General features: G+C 39.3%; 1 protein-coding gene across 1 annotated transcript in view; it reads right to left on the reverse strand.

Annotated features, from left to right (window-relative positions):
• Positions 1-144: 144 nt before the first annotated feature.
• psda (pleckstrin and Sec7 domain containing a) overlaps positions 145-25,213 on the reverse strand; it is a 31,582-nt gene continuing 6,513 nt past the window's right edge. The window contains exons 5-16 of the mRNA XM_027175014.2: positions 21,235-21,417; positions 20,910-20,990; positions 19,807-19,919; positions 19,637-19,695; positions 19,426-19,515; positions 9,863-9,906; positions 6,916-7,106; positions 6,646-6,716; positions 6,327-6,484; positions 4,478-4,622; positions 3,304-3,447; positions 145-2,929 (exon numbers count right to left, since the gene is read on the reverse strand). Of these exons, the coding sequence (XP_027030815.2) occupies positions 2,696-2,929; positions 3,304-3,447; positions 4,478-4,622; positions 6,327-6,484; positions 6,646-6,716; positions 6,916-7,106; positions 9,863-9,906; positions 19,426-19,515; positions 19,637-19,695; positions 19,807-19,919; positions 20,910-20,990; positions 21,235-21,417 (1,513 nt within the window). The 3' untranslated portion in view covers positions 145-2,695. The remainder of the gene's footprint in view (positions 2,930-3,303; positions 3,448-4,477; positions 4,623-6,326; positions 6,485-6,645; positions 6,717-6,915; positions 7,107-9,862; positions 9,907-19,425; positions 19,516-19,636; positions 19,696-19,806; positions 19,920-20,909; positions 20,991-21,234; positions 21,418-25,213) is intronic.

Consider the following 25,213-nt stretch of genomic DNA (forward strand, 5'->3'; position numbering starts at 1 on the left):
TTGGAAATTTCAAATATAATACTACGGGTATATATATATATATATATATATATATATATATATATATATATATATATATATATATATATATATATATATATATATACACACACACACACATATGCCTCCAAAACATCCAAACAATAGAGCATAACGGTTTTATTATTGAGCATCTGAAACATAATACAGTATGTAAAATTACAAGCAAACACTGAACTAACATAAAAAGTTACAGTATTAAAACGTACAGTAGACCACTGTGGTGCCACTGAGCTGCTCAGTGCTCACTGTAAAAACACTGGAAAACTTGTCAAAGTCAAAACATTTCATCTTAAACACATACTCAGCAAGACATGAATTATAAATCTCCACAATATATAAATAGATCTCACGTCATTCATTAAAGCCTGAACAAACATTACCCAAAGTGCATTGGGGCATCGTGAATTAAGTGCTATAGATCGTGATTTAGGTCTTAAGTCAGTCTTAATACAGACAGGTGACAAATGAAAGGAAAAACTTTAGTGTGTCGGGCCACAATGACCTGCCTAAACAGCTTCAGTGTAACCTGGCACACATTCTGTTTACTGGAGAGATGATCATCATGTTTCTAAACGATATTACAGATGTAATAACACGTCGTTCCAGATTATTACATAGGAGTTCCTCTGGGTTGAGATCTGCTAAGCGTGAAGGTCATAGTAAACAATTTACAACCTTTTCATCCTCAACATACCATTCAGTGTGCTCCTGTGCCCTGCGGATATGTCAAGACCACTCCATAAGGATAGAGAGGAATGATTCATCAGAGAATAAAAGTAAAATATATAATGAATTGAACTCACTTTTTTGCCTGCAGCCGATATGTGTAAGCGACCTTGCATGCAAAATGCCTAGGGTCTTAGAAAGTTAACATTTTGGACTAATGATTGGAAGTTTAATTCGCAGGACCTTCGAATTACAAACTGAATTGATCCAGATTCACTGTTATTTTCCTTTAACTTGTCAGCAGTCTGTATGCTTGTTTTCAGATTGTAGCTCTAACAGTCATTATAGCTCTTTGTGACCTACCTGGTAACATTTTTTTGTTTTGTTTTGTTTTACAATATATCGGATTCTTTAGTTCCTGCTATGAAGAAAATACATGATTAAGAAACACTTCACAGACATTCAATCACATAAGTGTCTGCCTCAATACGTGTGCTATTATTCCTTTAAGCTCGACATAAATAATTGTTTTCCAATACAGCTGAGGTAATACAGGTTATCTGTCCTCCACTGCCCCCTTGTTGCAGCAAAAAAGTGGCATCACTGCGGTATTTGAAAACAGGAGCCTGAGAAAAAATGTCTTTGCCACACAATAAGGTCATCAGTAGAAACACGTTCCTTTTTTTTTCCTGTCTAATCTGTGTTTATCAGACATCCACATTCACAGTCAGTATACATAATGCATACACAATCCTCACAAACACTAATTGCTGGTGTTACCTGTATGTCTACACAACACTCCTATCTTAAATCCTGGGGTTCTCAAACATTTCTTTAACTGTGAATAAAATATGTGAAGCCTCTTAGGACAGATTTATTTTACATACATAATCCAGCATAATATATTTGGGCTATTTATTTATGGTGATTATTTTTTAATTTCTTTCGACAGCAGAAGGATTTATTACATCTCGATTTTTTTATTTTTTATTTATTTTTTAAAATAATGATAACCTGTTTGTTTTTAAGTTTATGAGGTTCCACAAAACAAAACAAAACAAAACAAAACAAAACAAAACAAAACAAAACAAAACAAAACAAAACAAAACAAAACAAAACAAAACAAAACAAAACAAAACAAAACAAAACAAAACAAAAGACAATTTAGACCCCCATGCTATACGTTACGGACCCCTGGGATTCCCAGACCCCATTTCGAGAATGGCTCAAAATGAATAATTTTTGTTGTAGTGTGCTTTCAGGTAAAAAAAACAAACAAACAAACAAAAAAAAAACCAATACACACACACACAAACAAAAAACATACAAAACATACACTGGGAATGCAAAGAAAGAACTGTCTTTACATCACAAGCATGCTCAAAAGATGATTTCCAAAAATCTATACATGTACATTATCCTATGTAAAAATATGTTCAAGCAAGAAAAAGAAAAAAAGTAAATTAGTAAATAAGGTAGTGAAGATACTCTGATTTTCGTCTCCAAACAACGGTTAGAAAAAGAATCTCCATTGCGGTGAACACTCTTGTATGTTGTCTGAGCAAAAAAAAAATAAAAAATCGGACAAAAAGATGCACAAAAACGTTTTAAGTAGTCTATGCCTTTTATACACCATACAGGTTAAGCTAAGAGAAGTATAAAGCCAGGCTATAATGGTAATAAAGATAAAGGGAGGATGGCTATACTGTATTCACACTCCTCTGCCTTCCGTAGGCCTGTTTTACATTCACTGGCCACAACAACATGCTTTCATGAGGAAGTGAGGTGACTACTCATCCCCAGCTTTAAGCTGCACCTTTGATCACATCCTCCAGCACTGCTCGAGCCGAGTGCACGCCGTGTGCGGCCACTGCAGTGTAGTGAACAAACTGCCATTATTTTTCCTCATATCGATGCTCTATACTCAGGCCTTCAGTCTGGATCAGGAGCACCATAAAGCATCTATCAAGCGCCCTGGATAGTGGACTCACTGTTTCACGGCTGGCTTGTGTCTCTGGCCCTCACTTTGGCTGCTCTTCTTACTTCTGGAGCTGCAGCTGCTGGCGCTGGCGTGGCTGGTGTCGTGTGCCAGCGTAGGGCTGGAGCTGGTGCGCTGCAGAGTGCCATCGGTAAACAAACGAGCCTCGAACGCTGTCAGATCCGACTCACCCATGCGAATCTTTGCTCTGAGTAACATGGCGTACGTCCCGTAGCGGGTTTTCTAAAAGATGAACGGACAGCTGTGATGAGAATTTAAACGATTTGAGATCTTCTTCATGAACTTAAACAACTAAAACTCACATAAGGCTTAAAGAATTAGACAAACATGACATGTGTGTCAAATGTAGATCATCTCACCTGGATACTTTAAGCTGAGGAACTGCTGCTCTAGTTCTAAAGTTCTAAAGACTCATCCCAGGACTCTTATTGAAAACTTGTTCATACTGAACATCATTCCAACACACTGTACGGTCTACTGTTTCTACACCTGTACTGTATACTGTAATGATTTAGAATCCCACTGTTTGGCATCACCCAGAAGCAGAAGATGATGAGTTAAAGGAAAATTAAATCCCCTTCAGCAGGACGCCTCACCTCAAACTCCAAGTACTCCTCCCTCTGCTTGGCCTCTTCTTGCTCCTTCCCTTTGGGCTTCCTCTCCTGTGGAAAAGTGCGCAGCTCCAGCAGCTCAGTGGACACGATCCTGAAGCGCATTTCATGAGATTTTGCCTGCTCCTCCTAAACAGAAAGTTACCAGAGAATAAGGGAAAATAACAGGTATACTTGCACACCCTAAAATTTCAATTTTCAAGGGCAACGACTAATATTAGCTCAATCAGCCTAAACACTCAACTATACACTGAAATCAGTGTAAAACAGACAGATTGATGATAATGTGTTTAATAAACTGTTCTATAATCTGATCAGTGGGTGGTGATTTATTTTCTTTTCACAGCAGCTTTAACAAACGTGCCGGCTGCCAGACACAGATTTTGATTAATTCCTTTTGTTTTTATAGTCAAAAAGTACCAATAAAACAGTGTAAATGTACTAACGATGTAGTAACAAGCAAGCTGTCAATGTGCTGAATTTATATATATGTATATATATATAAAATGTACATAAAAATAATAACATTTAATTGTTTTAATAGTTATGTTTTCTGTGAGTAGAGATTTATTTCGCAGAGATTTAGAGATTTAAGTCTCTAGTGTCTGTGCTCTAGTCATGAGTAAAACAGAGACATCTTCAAGGACACAAGACTTTGCAGAAAACCTGGTAAAATTAATGCTGCAACAAAAGAAAAGCTTGTATTAAATAAGTGATATCAAGAATTAGCTACAAGAGAATAAACTGTCTGGGGAGTCAATACTAAATCAAATATTACTAGTGTTAATTAATAACTAATTCATTAACTAGTATTACTAGAGTGCTAACTCTAGTTAACTCTGTTTTATTATACTCCTATAAAAGGATGCCACATCTTTTTTATTCTTTACATACAAAATCTACTACTGTGAAATATTTGTGTATATCCTATAAAGAGGCAACTGTAATCTTAATGTACATACATTTAGAAAGTAATTAAAAAATAGTATCAGCGTATCCAGCTGATCATTTGAAGCAGAATCATTTGCTGTGGAACACAAAGTCTTCTTGCTGTTTCTATTTTGCTGAGAATGGTAACATTTGATAAATAGAACACAAAGAAGGCTGAATGAAACATTAAAAGACGTTAACAGATTTGAGGAAACTATATACAATATACCTGGGACAGTTTGGTGGTGGAGCCTGGTAGAAGAGGTCGGCTAAACTTCTTCTGTGAGCCGATGGCGGCTGGAAAGGGAGGGGCGGAGAACATGGCAGCTACCGTGTTGATGCGCGTGATCCAGGACTGCATCTGCTCCGCATTGCTGAGAGAGAAAAGAGAGCAGCTCACAAGGAATGAAGAAAAGATAAGGACTACACTGACTCCAGGGAGTGATGATAGATAGGTTTGGTTGTATTGTACTGCTTTATTTTAAGCGTTATAATAAATATGAACTGACATGAATGTAGCACAGCAGAATTTACATGTAAACGTGGTAAAGCACATAACACGTTCGATTCGAGATTGGTTTATTTGTACACGCTGCCCTTGAACCAGGCTGGATTTACTGAGAGCTGGACATGTTTTAATCAGTGATTTTTGGAGATCTGTGTTCAAAGTGTACTGGGGTGTGATCCAGCATATTCAGAATAGCTATTGTTTCTCAGGGTCATTTGCGCATAAAATGCATAACACACAGAAATAATAAGTGTTAATTACAGTGTGAAGGCTGGTAATGAGACCAAACATTTGGGAAACAAACAAGCAGGAATGATTTAGACCTACTGTACGAGTGCTAATTTTGCAAATGTGCATGACTTTTTGTTTTGATGAAGTGCAATTATGTATCTAGAAAAGTTCAGAAGAACTTGTTCTGTATAAATCACACCATCACTGACACCCTTTCCATTAATGGACCCAGAGTAATGGTGTGAATCAGGGCGTGAGCTGGGGCAGACCTATAAATATGGACATTTCAGAATGCTGCACTACAAACAGCTACGGAGTATTAAACACCAAAAATGAAGCAATTCTGTTAGCCGGGAACATAAAACTATACAAGTGTATATTTCTGAGTGTGCATGACTACGTTTCAGTAGATTTATCTAGGCCAGACTCTCAGGCTGGAGAGAATCCGTTCCCCTGAGAGCCACATGACAGAACATCCATCTGGGTGGAGCTCTGTGACAAGGCAACTATGAGCTCTGCATTTAATCAACACCTAAAAGTCAGGGCACTGAGTGTGTACATATCTGTGTGTGTGTGTGTGTGTGTGTGTGTGTGTGTGTGTGTGTGTGTGTGTGTGTGTGTGTGTGTGTGTGTGTGTGTGTGTGTGTGTGTGTGTGTGTGTGTGTGTGTCACTTGGGATGCCAGCAATAAGCTAACAATGTCTTTCCCAAAAACACGAATACTCTTTATTTTCACAGTTCGCCATGTTACAGAGAAGCTGCAAAGCCCTCAATCCTGAAGACTCTTCTGTGTCAGTAATTTTATATCCAAAGTACTGACACTGCAGACTTCCATAAATGCTTACAGAACCTTTCACTATCAATAATTATACACATTTTTTCCCGATTTATTTACACGGATATGATCGATCGCATAGTCGAACGTTAATATAAACATCTGATTTGCCTCGAGGCTGCTATTATTGTCAGAGCTGCTGTTATAGAAAATGAATCAATACTTTCTGGTTGACCAGAATTAAGAATTCAACTGCTCTGCGGTAGGAATAACTTCAATATTCACTATGCACCATGGTTTTCGATACAACCGATCTAATGGAGAAATCGATCAGCATTTTACCTTCAGGATATTTTACGGTATGTGTTCTGAAGCAATACAGGTTTCATCAGTTTGGCACTCATATTTGTGTTTAAAAGAACAACTAAACAGCTTAATAAAACAAACAAACAAACAAACAAACAAATAAAATAAAATAAAATAAAATAAAATAAAATAAAATAAAATAAAATAAAATAAAATAAAATAATAACATTAATTTCTGCACATATGGTGGAAGGCTTACGGGGCCTGGAAGAGGAAGACCCTCCAGTCAGCAGTGCGCAGGTAAAACACATTTGGTCTCTTGCTGTAGTCTGCTGCCTTCATCGCTAGAGAGTGGTGGATGGACACAGCGTTCTTCAGGTCCTCATCACACAGTTGCTTAGGAGTGCCATAGTCACTCTGAAAACCAATCAGAGAAAAGGGATGTGAACTTTAGAACATCAACAACAGCAGAATACATTTCTGTATGGTTTCAGTGTCGATGCTTGGATATAAAAAAATACATAAACCTTGGCATGGCATTCTATTACTATAACTATTTAATCCCATTAATCAAATACCTTTTGCAAATAAAGGACCAGTCCTTTCAGGATGGCATAAAATGTCTTCCATCCTCTCTTACCTCGAGGCGCTGTGAAAATAAATTGGTATAGTTAAAAGAGAAAATGCATAAAATTATATTAATATATAACCACCTGCATTAATAAATAATCATAACTAGGGTGAGGTGATTATACTACTTCATACAAGGAAATAAAACATTCATTTTCCACAATATTATTAGGTCAGTGGTGCATGCATAGGAGGGAAGCCAGAGGAGGGAAACGTACTCCTCTTGCCATCGGGGTCGGCGTGAACCTTGCGAACGAGGAAGCCTTTCTTGTAGACCTGAGCATTGGACTGCTGAGCCAGAGACACTAGAGGAGTCCCACCGCTAGTAATCCTCCTCAGAGTGTGGGACGCAGAGTCTGTCCTGCTGTCGGCCAACTCCGAAACAGACTTACGCACTTCCTCTTCATCACTATGTACAGTATAAACAAACACACACACAAACACAGAAGGAATGTGATGAGGCTTTTATTACTCCGCACACAATGGACTGGACCAGGTCTCTTTTTTTTTCACACTTCAATTAGAGTTTTAGAAAAAGTAATCGTCCAGCAAATTTCAATGATCAAATGCATGTGAATATTGGGAGCTTATAAGACTCAGGGTGAAATAAAAGTACAAAAATTGTGGGGCAATTCCTTTAAGGCACTGCATAATCAAATGACCCTCAGATGGCAACATCTTTATTTATTGAGAATCAAAGTCTGCTGAATTGTTGGTCTGTTCAGACATAATTCATTTCAGTTCTCACATCTAAAATCAGATTCAAAACAAAATCTGCGCAACACATTTACTACACCAGCAATAATCTGCTTTCATTCAGGTGGAGCTGTGGGCCGTCGGTTTAACACAGCAATTAAAAAACGATTTTTTTCAAGAGCACACTCAGCATGTGGGCAGTGCCGTAGTGCAGTGTCGCGTCGCTCAAGCTCAAGTCTGCTCAAATCTCTCAGGGCCACACAGGCACCCAGGCATAAGCAAGACTAAGGTTTAGAATATTAAAAATACATAACCCTGGATTTATATATATATAGGGTTTTTTTTGTTTGTTTTTTTAAATTTTGTGACCATTAAGATGCCCATACTCCCACACTACAACACAACCACAACAATATTAATGTTAACTCCCACATAGCATACAAAAACATGGCATAAATCTGTACATCGTTGTCTTTACATGTATGCCATTCAGACATGAATTATCCAAAAATGCTAACACAAGTTCTCTGAAAACTGTAAGACTCTTAGTCACAGCATCACACCAAGCCAGAAATGTCATTCTGACCAACCAGATAACAACAGGTCCTAATCAAATGCTCTTAATTCATTATGTACCATGTTGCACAATTGTGTACCATTTAGTACCATGAAGAATGAAGAGATAGATAGATAGATAGATAGATAGATAGATAGATAGATAGATAGATAGATAGATAGATAGATAGATAGATAGATAGATAGATAGATAGATAGATAGATAGATAGATAGATAGATAGATGGACTGTGACAGTGGCACAAGCCACACAAAACCACTTCTCGCCCCTTTGATACAGTGATGCTAAAGAGAAAGCACTGATCCAGCACCAAAAGGTGCACAAGGTGCACCAAAAACATGGACCACTCAGGATCCCTCCCCAAATCTGTACCCCCCAGGAGAAGATTACTTCAGCATAGGGAAGGTAACAGGGAGGCTAAATATTTAAAATATATCAACAAATATTAACACATTTTAAATCTGTCAGGTTGCAGATGCCTCTGCGGGCACAAAAATCCAGACCCAAATGCAGGGATGGAAGACAAACAGGGGTTTTATTAAAAATATAACAAATCCAACAGATACAGGAAAACACTAGGGGAAAAATAAAGCAACTAATAAACACAACAAGATAAAAACAAACAAACAAACAAACAAACAAACAAACAAACAAACAAAAACCTGGAGAACACCAGGTAAAAAGATGAGGCCTCAACCATTAACACATACAAGATTACAGGTATAAATAGGGGAGGTAATCAATAATAAGGACACGTGTGCAGATGGGAAAACGTGATAGGGTTCTGGCGAGGCAAATACACGCGAGGACACAAAACAAACAAAAGCACATGGCACAAGACAAAAATAAACTCTGCCAGAACAGATCCTGCCCAAGCCATAATGACAGGATCTGTTTATACAGAGTGACCGCCACACATTCCCGTGTGTGTGTTGTTAATATAAAATGACACTGAGTAAATCATTATAAACCCTACAGTCAGATCTACTCTCAGACTTGTGCTGTTATAGAAAATTCATCAACATCTTCTGAGCATTTGTTATTGTCCTTTTACTGTGGAAAAAGTGCATTTTTCCTATGCACACTAAACAGTAGCATGCCATTCCTGGTTTTGTTAAACGAATAAAACATCCATGTTGGTGGTCAAGTCCAATGTCATTTGCTTCCACCCGGTCAGCTCAACAACCTAAAGGATGCCTGAGGTCTGTACCTTTAAATATCCCTCCCTCTCTCTTTGCCTCCTAAATGGTAATGCTCTCATCTGTTGCTTAGTAACCATTAGACTCCCTGCCAGGATCTGAGCGAGCGAGTACAAGAGAAGCAGAGTTAGAGAGAGAGAGAGGGATGAAAGGAGTGCAGCTGAATGAAAGAGAATAGAAGAAGAGGCGCAGCCAACTCACTCCTTCCTCGTTCACACAACACACTAACAACAGCGCTAAAGCCCTCGAGGAGTCAAACGGCCCAGCATGCTTGCCCTCTTGCTCTGCGTGAGTGTGTAGCGGTGCAGTTACAAATGTACATTAGGCAGAGAGAGATTTCAACCTGTAATTACATGGTGGCAGCTAGGGAGCTGTAGCCATGGCAACAGAGTTCAGAAAGCCAAAGTCTAAATCAGGGGCCATTGTATCACGTGGCTTTGCCCAGCTTAGAAACACATCAGCTCACCGCAGCATGCACACCTCGACCTGGCGGGGCAATGCCTCACCACCTTCAACACAGCCTTTCATGGTATAATCAGTGTGAGAGCTTCATTACTGCACCTCTCTGAGCATGAATATTTAGGACAGGGTCTAGAGAAGCATGTGCTTATGTATGCTTATGATCTTATGTATGCCTGAGAAGAAATTGCCTCTGGAGAATAAAATGAATGAAACAGGAAAATAAAGAACTTACATTGTCCACTGCAGCTTCTCATTCCTGATGGAGTTATAGAGTGCCTGTGAAGGACAGAAAAAGAAACTTTCTAAAAAAAACTTTAACAGGTCAACACAGAGAGAAATGGTCATATGTAAGATGGGCAATGTTGCTGAGAAGAAATAAGAATAGCAGACAATACTGTAATATTGTATAACCAGACATTTAAAAATATACAAACTGAAAAATATTAAAAAGTCATTTTAAGGGAAGCATGGAGTCTCAGCAGGAAGCACTGCCACCTCACGGCTTCAGCCCCAGTTTGATCCTGAACATCTATGATATGTATAGAGTTTTAAATTTTCTACCTGTGAATTTCCTCTGGCTTGATTGGTTTTCCTCTCACCTCCCAAACCATGGAAGTCTGCAGGACTGCCAAATCTAACTAACCTGTAAGTGTGAATGTGTGTGAATGTGTGTATGAATGTGTGTGCACGGTGCCCTGCAATATACTGGCATAACATTCAAGGTGCTTTCCCACATCACTGTTGCTGGAGTAAATACCACCCAGTAGAGGCGTTTTTAAAAGTGGCACTAAAAACATATTGTAGTATTATTCACACATCCATTAGGCCTGAGTAATTAGTTCTTAGCATGCAGACATACCTTCTCCTTCTTCTTTCGTGTTTGAGGGTGGTTTTGTCCATCCTGCACTTTGCCCAGCAAATCAGGAAAGGCAAGGGGTCTAAGAGAGCGTGATCGTGGTGCTTTGGTGTAACGTAACGGCTCCATGACGCTAAAGTCCCGGCCACACCGCACTGAGCACAGAGAGCGCGAGCGCAGCCGGCCGGCAGAGTGAATACTGTTCACACCAATCATTCTGAAACCTGAACCTGAGATTCTTGACCGTCCGTTAGAGCTCACAGATCTTCTAAACACTAAAGTCAAGAAACAGCTTTTGCAAGTGAAACTACAGAATGGGAAATTCCTTTTTCAGCTTGGCTCGCTTAGAAATCTGACCTGAGAAGGTCTCAGATCCTCTCTGGATTCTCTAGCTTTTTGATTAGGAATTCAGTTTTATTAATTATACATAAAGACTGAACCATGAGACCAAACCTGAGAGTTCCATCCCAAGCCAAACTTTCTTTTCTTTTCTGATCAAAAGCAGCAAGAAATTCAGCACAAAGAAAGAAGTGGTGGAGCCAAGATTCTGGTGAGTTTTTTGGTTTTTTTTTTTACTCATGTGAATTGTCATAGTGATGCCATGTACAATCACGGCTGACAACGCACAAAGCTGCCATACTTGCAGCTTTGATACAACGTAAGCTGACAGAGAACTGCCATGGCACAACAAACGAGAAAAGCAAGCACATCTCCAAGTTAAAGAAAACAACAACAAATAAGTGAGACTTTAACTCCTTTCTCTACTCACAGCGGCATCCCAGAACTCGCTGTGACGTCACAGTCACTCTCCCAATGGGACAGGGAAAGAGACATCAAAAGAGAGATGGCAAGGCATAGAAAGAGGACAGGCACTGCGGGAAATAATGTAGGCACAAAGCAATGATTTGGTTGCTTTATAGTGGCATTGCAGGTTCCTTTATATTACAATCTTTCTGCCTTTTCCCCCATAGTGCTCCTGAAGTCTGCAGTTGTTTCCTTCTCTACGCACCATATTTCCTTCCTTTATCCAAGTTCGCTCAGCTTTTCTTGCAATCTTTTTATCGCCTCTTCTCTCATGAACACTGGAGCTTGATGTTGTGTGCATAGAAAGAACTAGAACATGCTTCACATTCCAGTCTTTTTTCTTCTTGTATCCTCTGCTTTCCTCTCCTTCCAGCCTCTTACCTCCTCTGTGCTGCAGATACAAAGCGAACTGAACTGCACTGAGAAGGAGATCTGATGTGGGAGGAGTGCTCACCCTCCCTTTCCAATTCTCTCTCTCTCCCAGCATCTTCTTCTCTCTGCCTGCACAACGAATCACAAATCTGAGATCTGCTCTGCTCCCTCCTTCTGGCGAATGTCAATCAGACCCAGAGTCGTGGCTTCCACAAAACGATGCATCATACAACAGCAGCACCACAACTTACCTGTTGCTTTTCCCCATGCATAAAATTACTTTGCATCAAATTTAATTGAATGAATCAAACATTCACAGCAGGTTGAAAGAAGCTGCTCCTGTGCTGTATGTGCATGTTCGATGATACAACACAGGAGCAGGTTCATGATGTAATTAGGACAGTGGGTCCACAGCACTGACATAAATAGAAATACTAGCGTAAATGTGGATGCATATATTTCCTTCACTCTGCTAATCAATCTCTCACTTGTCTGGTCAATCTCTCTTCATCTCCCCACTTTTATCTTTTCTCTCTCTGATAGCTCAGGGACACTGGGTACAGTTCAGGCTCTATGAATCATGCCTTAGACAACTGTGACCTGTTTTCTGTGTTCCCCATAACCCAGCTGGCAGACGGCATGTTGCCCTCCTCACCACCACATGAGCACCAGTTCAGAGTACAATCCAGAGAGAGTCACTAAGTTGCACTGCCAAGCCCCAAGTTACTACTTCACTAATCACAAATGCTTTATCCTGATCCAGGGATACCAGTCCATTGTAGGACACACAAACACACTATCAAACCCTTTTACCGTAAAACATATTTATATTATATTTATAATGACTTTAGAAAAGCATAAATACACACACACTTATGTAAAGGCAGGTGTAAAGAAATGCTGTAAAGTAAGAATGCTTACAAAAATATATATTTTAATTGTTTATTTTTTGTTTAATTTACAAATTGCAAAGTGAGCAGACAGAAGAAGAAAAATCTAATTCACATCACTATTTGGTTTGACTTCCCTTCAAACCAGCATCTTGCATGACTTTCTACACCTGCAAAATCTCAGGGATTTTCAAGGATTAAATTCAAGTGTATAATTAAGCAATCATATCAAGCAGGTGCTAATAATAATACATTTCATATGTAGGCTGAAACACAGTCAGTAACAGTGTGTAGGAAGCTTAAGACTGGGTGAGGAACAGCCAGACTGTGCTACTAAGGTGAGGTTGTGGAAGTCAGTTTCATGTCACAGATCATATACACCATGGCAAGACTGAGCACAGCAACAAGACCCAATGTAGTCGTACTGCATCAGTAAAGTCTCTCCCAGGCAAAGATTTCAAAGCAGATTGGGGTTTCAAGATGTGCTGTTGAAGCTAGTTTGAAGAAGAACAAAGACACAGGTGATGTTGAGGACCTTGGGTTATGGTTAGGGTTAAGATTATGGAATGGACGTAAGGTAAGGACGTAGTGATCAGCCAAAGAAACTTAATGTAGCAGATGAAAGTCACATCATGCTTTCTTCTCTTCGACATCAGAACATGTCCAGCAGTGCCATCAGCAAATAACAGTTGGAAACCAGTAAGACCCAGGTACACACATCTACTAGAGAAGTCTGGCCAACAATGGTCTTCATGGAAGAATAAGAATCTAAGACGTTAAAACAAGGCTAAGTGACACAACTATGCATAAAAACATAGGAACTGGGGTTTCAGAAAATGGCAAGAGGTGCTTTGGTCTTGAAATATTTGGCTGTAGCAGGAGGCAGGGTGTTGCTGAAAGACTGGAGAGCGGTGGACAGAATGAAAATGGCAGAGCGATGCCTCAATAAACACTGAATACTCGTGTAATGTACTTGCAATAGGCACCGGGTTTCTTCCAATTAGTCACTATAAGATTCTTAAGTTATTTGCAGAAAATAAAAACAAAAAAACTATAGAACTATAAGTAATCAACGAGCAGAATACTCACTGTAAGTGATATTTTGAGCTCACACATGTATTTTATTCATTTATTTATTTCTAAAATGCAGTTCTAATAAAAATTATTTTGAAGAACTTTTGTGTGGAATTATTTGATCATGTTAATTTCATATCATTGTTTTTAATGGTGTCAATAATTCATTAAAATATATTATGTAATATTAAACTATAGTAAATACAATGAGGCCAAAATGATTAAAGGCTTGGTGTAAAGATCTCTGAAATCCAAACCTGTGAAAAAATACAAATATAAACATCTCAGCTCTCTATTAGTAACATATTGAACTGAGTCTTTATGTTAATGGAATGCATTTAAACACCAGAGCAGTGGTGAGAAAGGCTGCTTAGCTGTCAGTGTGGGCAGTGTGATAATGTGGTACAGCTCTCCACTCATATTTGCATATCCTCCACAACCTCCATCCAGGAGACACATAAAAATTACACTTTACACTCAATAAGGTATGTCAGGAAAGCAATTTGTAGTTTGGAAGAGGTGATAAAAAGCGGGAGGCAAAGACAGAAGGAGATAGTGATGGAGATGGAGACAGCGAGATATGCAATGGTTTTATGGCAACACCATGACAAAAGGTTCATCTCAGCAGGAGGCAGCCAAATTCCCATCTGCTACACTTCTCTGTCCTCCAATCCTTCCTCTTTTCACTGAGACACTCTCTGAAACAGAAGCCTCACAGTTCCTGAGCTACACACTGAGCTACACACCAACGCAAAGCTTCACCTGTTGCCTCATAAACATCTCAACACATCTCTTGCCTACACTCTATATTCGTATCCATTCTGGGAATTAGGAGTTATATGAATGGGTGAGACTAAGAGAGAAGAAGAGATCCTACTGTTTTTATTATAAATCTTCAAATCAGTATAAATCAATCAGAGCTTTGTGTATAATGTAGTGCCTGATACTGATTTGCTGCTGACATCATCTTAGTAAGTGAGCAATCTTCTACAGGACTGGTTGCCAAGTTACATGCAACATACATCAGTGTGGTGATGGCCATGTGCTTTAAGACACATCATGGGACAAACAGTGGCAGATTTATATGTGTGTGTGTGTGTGTGTGTGTATATATATATATATATATATATATATATATATATATATATATATAGAGAGAGAGAGAGAGAGAGAGAGAGAGAAACAGGGATAAACAGAAAGACAGAGAAAGTGAGGCACACAGAGAGCACGGGAGATGAAGAAGCGAGGTGTCAAGCTGAGTGGCAGAATGTTCCAGAGAGCACTCAGTACACAGTGCATCAGTGTCAGTGCCATAGGCAGGTCATGTACACACACCATGTACACAGAGGAGAGCAAATATGAGACAAGCACGAAAGGACAGAAGACAAAATAGCACATGTGGTGTAAACATATATAGAAAAACATGAGCATAAAGTGTATAATGGTACTATGTAAAGTGCACCAGAAAGCATTTTCTATGTTTAAAGTGGAACGGTGAGATGGGAAAGTTGTGCCCTATTTGAAGCAGATTAATTTTGCAGAGAAAGATGGAATAATGTAGTTATTACCAGCATATTGCTTGATTTTATTCCTATAATCTACCTTGTTTATTTTTCACAGATGCCACAGTCCTGTGCCTGGAAAGGACCATCAGAAACAACCTCAGTCAAAATCAGAATCAGTTCAATACCTGGCTAAAAGTGTCCTCAAACTGCTGCCACAAATTTGAAAGCAAAGAATGGAACCTGCTCCAGACGACTCCTTGTGTCCAAAGTGAGAGCCACACGGTCATGGTTTGTTATGTTTGTAGTGGAACGACTCGAGCGGTCTGAACAGAGCCCTGACTTCAACCCTAGTGAACACCTTTGGGATAAACCGAAAGACTTGTCTGATATCAGTGCCTTGCCTTGCTAATGCTTTTATGGCTGAATGAACACAAATCCCATAGCCACAAATCTACTTGAAGTCATTCCCAGAAAAGTGGAGCTTATTATAAGAGCAAAGGGGGAACCGAATCTATAATAGGATGTTCAATAAACACATGTGGGTTTGTCCATATACGTCTGGCTATTAGTGTATAATCAAATGTTGTATAAGTTTACTGTACATTATAGCTATCAGGAAAGATGTTTTGCAGCACTTTTTATTCTCTAAGCCATACCAAGAAGCATTCGTTTCTAATATCTCCTGTCAAAACCAAACAGAAACTAAATTTTCAGAACACAGAAAAATAAAATATACTGTAGAAGAACTTCAGAGAAGTGTTACTACTTGGTAAATTATTGAGCACAGGTAAAACCATGTGCATGGTCTGGCCTACTAATGATCAAACACAGCAAATGCTTGAAATAAACATCAAGTAAACAGTAATTAAATATGGAATAAACATCAATAAACAGTTTCAATTTAAAGACATGAGGTGTGGGATATCTGTTACTGTAAGTGTGACAACCATGCACACATAATAAGGTCACTCCCATGTCTGTGATTTATACAGAGATTGATCTGATGATGAACATTACAGACATCCTATGGCAATATTACTTAACAGACATATGTCAAGACAAAAGAGGGGGCGGAAGTTGTTGGTGTTTCAGAGGGTTGGTAACGTGTGGGAGACAGAAATAAAGAGAGCTGTTTGGTGTATGCTGTTTGGTGTGTGCATGTGTGTGTGTGTGTGTGTGTGTGTATGTGGCAGGAGCCCCACTGTGATTTAAAAACCCGGCATGACCAGAGTGGTTCAGGTGCGGTCATGACGTGCCTATTCTTTTTGTTCACTGATCTCGGTAATCCTGCTGGAGTGATAAAAATAGACTGCCTTTTTCACAAGCACACTTGAACACAGGAGGTTCAATGCCACCGACTCAAACAAATCCTCTACAGTGCAGATTGCAGAGCTCAACATATCACACTCTTATTGTGTATTTATAATTAGGCTGTCCTTGAAAAAGGTAGGAATCACCACACAGAACAATTGCATCACCCACTTATCAGCAAAAATGGTCTTTCAAGCATCACGTTCAAACCGTTACCAGACTGTCATCGTTATACAGTAGTTCTGTGGACGCTACAGTCAAAACAATCTGTCCCTATTTGTTTTTTTTTAATTAAAAATCAAATGTGCTTTATAATAATATTATTATTGTGCGACTCGCTTACTTTATCAGGATGTTATTTACCTCATGCTCTGTATTTTCATGTTTCAATGAAGTGTATGGAAAAAAAAGAGCGCCATTAAGGTGTGAGGTTCCCAAGTTACACCACTGCATCTTCAAAATGCCTGCATCAAATCACTGACCACCGCTGCAAACCGAGCAAATCATTATCTTCCCTGTAGCAGATTGCATCTTAAACAGCCACCCACACTGGCTTTCCTACACACACATGCTATCAGATTAATCACACCCTCAGCTTCTTTATCATCACCTTCCTGTTGCTAGGTTCAACTATTATTATACAGCACTGTGTTTTACATATTGCATATTCCATGTGAACACACAGTGAATGCAGCACGTCATTCCCTGATGATCATTCCTTACGTTATTATGCCAAGAGAAGGACGGTTTTAAGATTTTTATTTGCAGTGCATTTTATTTTAACAGTACGTATTGTCGCAAAGCAGCTTGAAAGGAATCTGCCTAAAGATTGTGATTCCTAATGAGCAAGCCATTGGAAATGACCTTAAAAATTACCTTTAAAAATGGATGCAAGGAAAACTGTCTCGAAAGGAAACCCATCCTTCTGTGAGTGTCGTAGGATAGAGGGATTCGAAATCATTACTGTATATAGGAGTATACTGTTTATAGCAGCTCTTGTGTTCAAGTCTTTGGTAATAAGGTGAGATAACCCATCGAAGAAGGTCTGGGAAGTACAGATCTTTAGGGTTTTTCTGTTGGACCATCCATAACAGCAGAAAATTCATCACAAGTGCAGTATCCTCAAGCAGAGCTCGTGTCTCCCGGTTGCATGACAGATAAAAGCCTGGAAGGACTGAGGCTCACATGTATCTCCTCTGAATCACATTAAAAGATGAATTCTGTTGCACTGCCCATTTAGGTCACGATAAAAAAAATGACTATAACAGTCAACTTCTGAAACATGCCAGTAAGTGCACTGCCGTGTATTTCCTTCACATCCTCATTCAGTGGTTTTAAGATACATAGATTCAGGAAGCAAAAAGATCCTGACCAGATTAAAGCAGTTGCTGAGAATGAGTTTTAAACGAGTTTAACAGTTGAGGAAAAAAGCTGTGAGTTCTCTAACATACTGTATCTATATTACTACAGATATATAAACGGACTGAACTACAATATATTTTTAAGGAAACTGAATTTTTCTTCAGCCATCTTAGCATCATCGTCACAAAACGACATCTAATCAAATAAATTAATACAGTTGGATCTTTGAATTTCTAGGTTTCTGGATTTAAAGTTTCTGGGTAACTTTACAGAGAAATGTAGAACCAACACGAAGATAATTATAAAGAAACAAACACACAGACACACAAACACACACAGACACATACACACAGACTCGCAGACACGCGCAGACACACACACATCCACACAGACACACACAGACACACACAGACACGCACACACACACGCACAGACACACAGACCTAAACACACACACACACACACACACACACACACAGCGACACGCACACAGACAGACACACAGACAGACACACAGACACACACAGACACACAGACCAACACACACACAGACACACACCGGCAGAAACACACACAACATGCAACACACACAAAGACACACACAGACAGACACACACACACACACCCAAACACCCACACAGACAAGAACACACAGAGTCCCACATACACATACACCACACCCAGAGACACACAGATGCACACATACTGTAGACACACACACACACACACACACACACACAGACATGCACGGACACATGCAGACACACACACAGACAGACACACACAGACAAACACACAGACACATACACACAGACCCACAGACACGCACAGACACACACACACACATAGACACGCACACACACACGCACACACACACACATTGACACGCACACACATGCACAGACACACAGACCTAAACACACACACACACACAGCGACACGCGCACAGACAGACACACAGACACGCACAGACACACAGACCAACACACACAGACACTCCGGCAGAAACACACACACAACATGCAACACACACAAAGACACACACAGACAGACACGCACACACACCCCCAAAAACCCACACAGACACCCAGAGTCCCACATACACACACAACACACCCAGACACACACACAGATACACACACAGACAGACATGCACAGACACATGCAGACACAGACACACACACTGACAGACAAAGGGACAGACCCACACACACAGACAGACACACACAGACACACAGACACACAGACACACACACACACACACACACACACACACACACTGGCTGATTATAAGATCTAGGAGTGGTATGTGACAGACGGAGATGTCATGGTTTTCTCCCCTCTCATTTATTTTTATTACAAAATTCACAGTTTATTGTGCGTAAAAATCATGCAAATCAAAATATTTCTGTGTTGTGATATCACAGCTTATGTAACAGCCAGGTCTTGCAAATTCATAAACAGAGAATGGGAACACATACAGCTGTCTATGTAGGAGTGTGAAAAGTGAAGTCTCTTGTGTGTGTGTGTGTGTGTGTGTGTGTGTGTGTGTGTGTGTGTGTGTGTGTGTGTGTGTGTGTGTGTGTGTGTGTGTGTGTGTGTGTATTGACAAATGACCCACCTTGAGCAGGTCTTTGTGGAAATTCTGCCCATCATTTAACCCCTCCAGGTTACTTATGAACTCTGCACATGACATCCTCTTCCCCACATTCTAAGAAAGACAGACAGGGAGACAGGAGACAGTGTGACACATTTATAATGTCTGGATCACACCTCTCTGCCTGCTGAGAGAAAAAGACCTTATCACAAATTCAGTTATTGCTCCTACTCACATGACCATGCAGGTCTGTGTTCAGCAGCATCAGAGCGCAGGTCAGAGTGTGGACACTGTCTGCAACACAAAAACACAGCGTGAGCAACAGAGCTATCTGCTGGCACAATGACGCTGTTACAGGTTTCCCTGCCAGTGAGCTTTTATCCCCACAGTGCACGTGTGATTTACCTTCCTTTGGTATAGTGCTGGGGTTGCACTTGAGGTATCTTCTGGAGAAATGACACAATACTCGCTCCCTCTCTTGCGTCTCTCCAATAAGAGCAAACTCTCTCAGAAAAACTCTGAAGAACACAGACTCATCATCATATAAACAAATCGATGTAAATGACTAAATTGTTTGAAATAGTTTTAAATAACGTTTTAAATCAGATTTAATACTAAATTGAAAAAGGGTGCGACTCAATCAGCTCACTAGTTCAGTAGTCAGGGCAATGATCAAAGAGTCTGCTATTTTAAGGGCTGCAGTAGAACGTTCGCTCCCTAAAAACAATCCTACGATGCACAGTTAAAAAAAACAGGGAGCATCAATGCTCACTATGTTCTATTTCTGGAAATGGCGTCATATTTTCTGAAGCCACTCAGCTCAGAAAAAATGGTGGATAAACTAAAAAAAAAAAAAAAGGAAAAAGCAAATTTGACATAATTTCACACAAAACTCCAAAAATGGGCCAGACAAAATTATTGCCAATACTTTTCTGTGAGAAATACTTAATTTTCTGGAAAGATTTCAGGGGTGCAAACACTTTTGGCCATGACTGTAGTTGATAAAAACAGTGATAAAAAAAAATAAAAATAAAATAAAAATAAAAATCATCCCGATATTATGCATTTCTTCCTCACTCTCTACCAGTGTTCTTGAGATATGTATGCTGATAGCTTACCAAAGCTTGGACTTGACTAAAGCAGGTGCTGAAGATGAATCAACAAATTTATCTTCTATTACATTCATCTTTCTATTAACTATTACAGACTGCTGTAATACTTATTGTATCAGACGATCAGACGACCAGGCAGTCAGGTAATCAGGTGATCAGCTTTCTAAATAGCCTCTACTCCATTGAATTATCCTATTTCCACTGTCACTGTGTCACTTTTATTGGCAAATAGATACCTCAAAAAACTTTAGTGATGAAATATTATGTCTATTTTGTTTTTAATAAGTTTCTAAAAAATAAGAAAAAAATCTAATGCATTCTACATATCTATGAGTCATAAATGCAGATTTTTTTTAATGTTTCACAATAAATAAAAGTGCATGTACATGCTCTTACCTCAGAGCCTGATCCACATTCATGCCTGAGAAGTTAAAATAACTCAAGTACTCCTCTGCCACCATCTTACTGAAATCATTACTACAGGCAAACAGAGGAAAACAAGAAGGATTACTTATAAAGGCTTGTGGATTTGCATTTGGGAATAAATCCAATTTGGCATTTAACAATCATGTTCAGATGTTCATGAAACAAAAGATGTAGAATCCACATACAAAACAATTGTTTTTTAGAAAAATGAGAAAGGAAGGAAGGAAGGAAGGAAGGAAGGAAGGAAGGAAGGAAGGAAGGAAGGAAGGAAGGAAGGAAGGAAAGGGACTCTCACTTTTTGCTCAGGTGCCTTGCAATATCAGACCTCCTGAAACCGTCCAGGTTGTAGAGACGTTTGGCCAACAGTTTGGCAGCCTGCAATTCAGCCTTACCATCAATTGGAATGTTGCAGCTTCCCACTGCCAATCGCTGTGCCACCTCATGGTCAGGCTGTAATACAAGTCCTGAAGCTCGTTCCCTGGGGATGAAAAGAAAACCGCTGTAACAGTAAGCCAAAGCAACATCATCTGTTTTAAAGAAAAAATTGTTTTTCTCTGTAAGTGAGATTTGTAAGAAGGTTTTGGAAGAGCTGATAAAACAACACCAGAGATAAGCCTCATACACACAGACATACATGAACACACACAATCTGGGAATGAAACTGCTGGATAGTACAGGCTTATTTCATCACGGGGTGTTTTTTCTTTGGAGCTGTTTACAGTAATCATTCTCTGTTTGGAATCTAAACTCACCCACAAGGACACTCTCCTGTCTGTCAGACTGCTAACATACTGGTAATAATTCTTAATTAGCAACCATTTTAATAGACCTCTATGGAGTCTCAAATAGGGCGTATTCCCACCTTGCACCTAGTGTCCCCAGGATAGTCTCCTGGGTCTATGACTAACTGAATGAAGTTCAGTCATCAAATAATTGATTAATAAAAACGAATAATACAACCTATAGATAACCCACAGCTCACTGCTATAAAACGGAGCTGAAGAGATCAGATAATGGATATTTTTCGATAATGTGTGGACACAAAACACTATATTTACATCAGTTAAGTTTCTCAAGATACATTTACATTTTCGGCAGATGCCCTTATCCAGAGCGACTCACATTATTTCATATTTATACAACTGAGCAATTGAGGGTTAAGGGCCTTGCTTAGGGGCCCTACAGTGGCATCTTAGTGGACCTGGGATCAAACTCACAACATTCTGATTAGTAGCCCAAGACTTTAACCACTAGGCTACCACATGCCCCACTAGGCTGACATGCCCCACTAGGCTACCACATGCCCCACTAGGCTATCACATGCCCCACTAGGCTACCACATGTACCACTAGGCTACCACATGTACCACTAGGCTACCACATGCCGCAAGATCTAATGCTCGGCTAAGAAGTAATTAAATTTTGCTTTTTTTAATAGTGTTTTTTTAATGAATGAAACACAGAGAAACCAACCGTATTGGATTTACCATTAATTCCATTACTTTCAGTGAACTCCAAAAGGCTCGCACTCACACCAAATTATTAACCTAAGGCCATATAAGTATAAGTATAATGTTCCATGACATATCGAGTCATGGGCTCAATTCATGGACATCATTTTGGCTCCATGGCTGCATACCTAGGAATAACTTATTACGACATTATCAGCATGTGCCTAAGCAGCTCCATAACGAACAGATTTGTATAGAAAAGTTCTAATATGTTTAACTTGAATGCAAATTTGAATACAAAACACATGAACAACATATTCCTGTTGCAATGGATCCATTATGAAATCGATACAGATAAAGACAATAGATATAATGTGAACAAGCAAAACTTGGGACTCCTTACCTTAAAAACACCATCTCACCTATGTGTACTAAATTAAATATGCCGATATGTCGTTGCTGCTTCTTAAATTACACTACCCTTAGCCTTCAAGGCACAAGTGGAACTAAATACTTATGATCTGCTATTGGCCTACTTCTAACAGGATATTCAGCAGAAAAACAGAAGGAGGAGTCTCTGAGAAAGGGCAGAAAGGGAGGCAGTATGTTTATTCTTAAAACAATCGGTATGTTGTCCTCTTTCCAAAGCAGACTGAAGATACACAAAACTATTTCAAACAAATCTCTCTCTCTCTCTCTCTCTCTTCCCTCTCTCATAGTTCACAGCTAGGGTGTGTAGGCCGCTCTAAATAATAATGAAACACTCCTTTCACTCAACTGGAATATCTGGACCTACCCAGCTGATAATACCAGTTTTCACAGTCGTCATTTTATATAAATGATTCATGCCATATTGCTAAAAATACCCAGATCTTGTAAATTTGCATTCTTTAACCGGTCTAAGAGGATTGTTTTACACTTAACAATAGCATTATTAGTATGGCAGTGGTGCAGCTGGTTTCCCTAAGAAAGCAGGCGGTCTAAATTTCCTTTCTCATTAAGAAAAGTCTTCTCTTCAAACACATTCCTGAGTCACCCAGGAGCTCCTTAAACACCCACACTAACTATGGCCAGACTCCAAGAAGGGATGTACTGGTCTACAATGAAGTTAATTAAAAAATGTATGAGGCATCATTTGCTCAGGAATTAGTACATGTTGCTAATTTAAACTGGATATTGGGGTTAAACCCAACCTTTGTTTAAAAAAAAAAATAAAATTTAAAAGTAACGTTTTGCTTTTTGCCATCCACATAACCTCATATGCTGGTAACAGATCAGAGGCTTAAAACCAACATTGTTAACTTGGATGGAGTTATAAGGAAAAACACACATAAGAAGTCAAAGCTGGGGCTGATGTGCTGCAGGTTCACAAAGCCTAGAGGTAACAGACATGTCAGGTGATTGCGGTCTGTGAAATGCCTCCGTATGCCTAAGTTAAACTTAATACAGAAGTGAATTTGAAATAATTTTGTCATTGACTTCTATCCCAAATGCCTTTGGAAGAGATAATAAGGTAAGAGTAATGATAAAGAAAAATAAACTGAGTAAGCAAACATCATCCAATCAATGTACAATTACACAAAGAGACAAACTACAGAACCACAGTTTTTTTATGTGTGCCTTGTTTTGAATGAAACATCTGGCTAATAGCAAGAGCCATAAAAGTGTTATGTCTAACAGTTATGAGACTCCATAGGGAACAATTCTCTACCATAATCATTTTATTTTTTAGTTAAAAACATTAAATTAAACACTAAAATCATTCTCTTTTGAAGCACCAGTAAAAAACTGACAAGGCCCCATTGAAAAGCCTGTACTTTTCAATGACAACATAAATAGGAAATTGTAAATAATATACAATTCCATGGTTTAATACTGTAAGTACTAACATATAGAATCCTGTAGTGTTTCAGCAGTTCCAGACTGGGGATTAAGTAAACTGGAAATGAGAAGATGGACAGCTTAGGACAAATCAGAGTGGTTAGTGTCATGAGAAATGGACTTGTTTAAGTTGACTCAATTGACTAATGTGCATGTATGATTTGGACACACTTCCGCTTTTTACTTTAAAAGACTCCTGCACATTTTTAATAAAGAGTTGTGCATTTTTCAGTAAAATGCCCGACAATTTGTGTTGTGAAATGCTGGACGATTTCTCGGCAACAAACGCCACATGGTGTCAGAAGCAAAAACTGTAGTCGGAGACGGAATTTCGGCTGTGAGTTGTGAGTACTGAAGTGTGCATCGCAATGGCAACGTTCACACCACCTGAGCAGTTCAACTTTTAAAAGATCAAAGTGTTGTATCACGTATGTATGGACGTATCACGTTGCATCGCTACTTACAGAGGAGGATAAAGTTGTTCAGGAAAATGCCCTGATTTATTCGATGGGGAGAGGCCGAGCACATATTCATGTCATTTATATTTGATAAGAAGGGACACAACAACAAATACTTTGTAGTGATAGCCATATTTGACAGACATTTCATCCCGAAAGTTTCATTCGAGAGTTCAGCTTCACAGGCAGAAGTGTGGAAGCATTCCTCAGGCGGCTGTACGAGCTAGCTCAAAACCGTCATTTTAGAGCGCAGGAAGAAGGACAGATGCGTGATCGCATAGTGATTGGAATTTGTGTTAAACAACTGTCACAAAAACTTCAAATGAAAAGTGACTTAACATTGCGCACTGCAATTGAAATGGCCAGAAAATACAATTTCCAACGCATCACTTCATGTCCCAATTTCCCTAACCGCATTGCCAAAAGACTGCTAAATGGATCTTGAAGCAGGATGACCCTCACCAGGCACTTCTAAGTTACATAGA

Source organism: Tachysurus fulvidraco, chromosome 4 (assembly GCF_022655615.1).
Source record: "Tachysurus fulvidraco isolate hzauxx_2018 chromosome 4, HZAU_PFXX_2.0, whole genome shotgun sequence".
In the NCBI taxonomy this organism is placed as follows: Eukaryota; Metazoa; Chordata; class Actinopteri; order Siluriformes; family Bagridae; genus Tachysurus; species Tachysurus fulvidraco.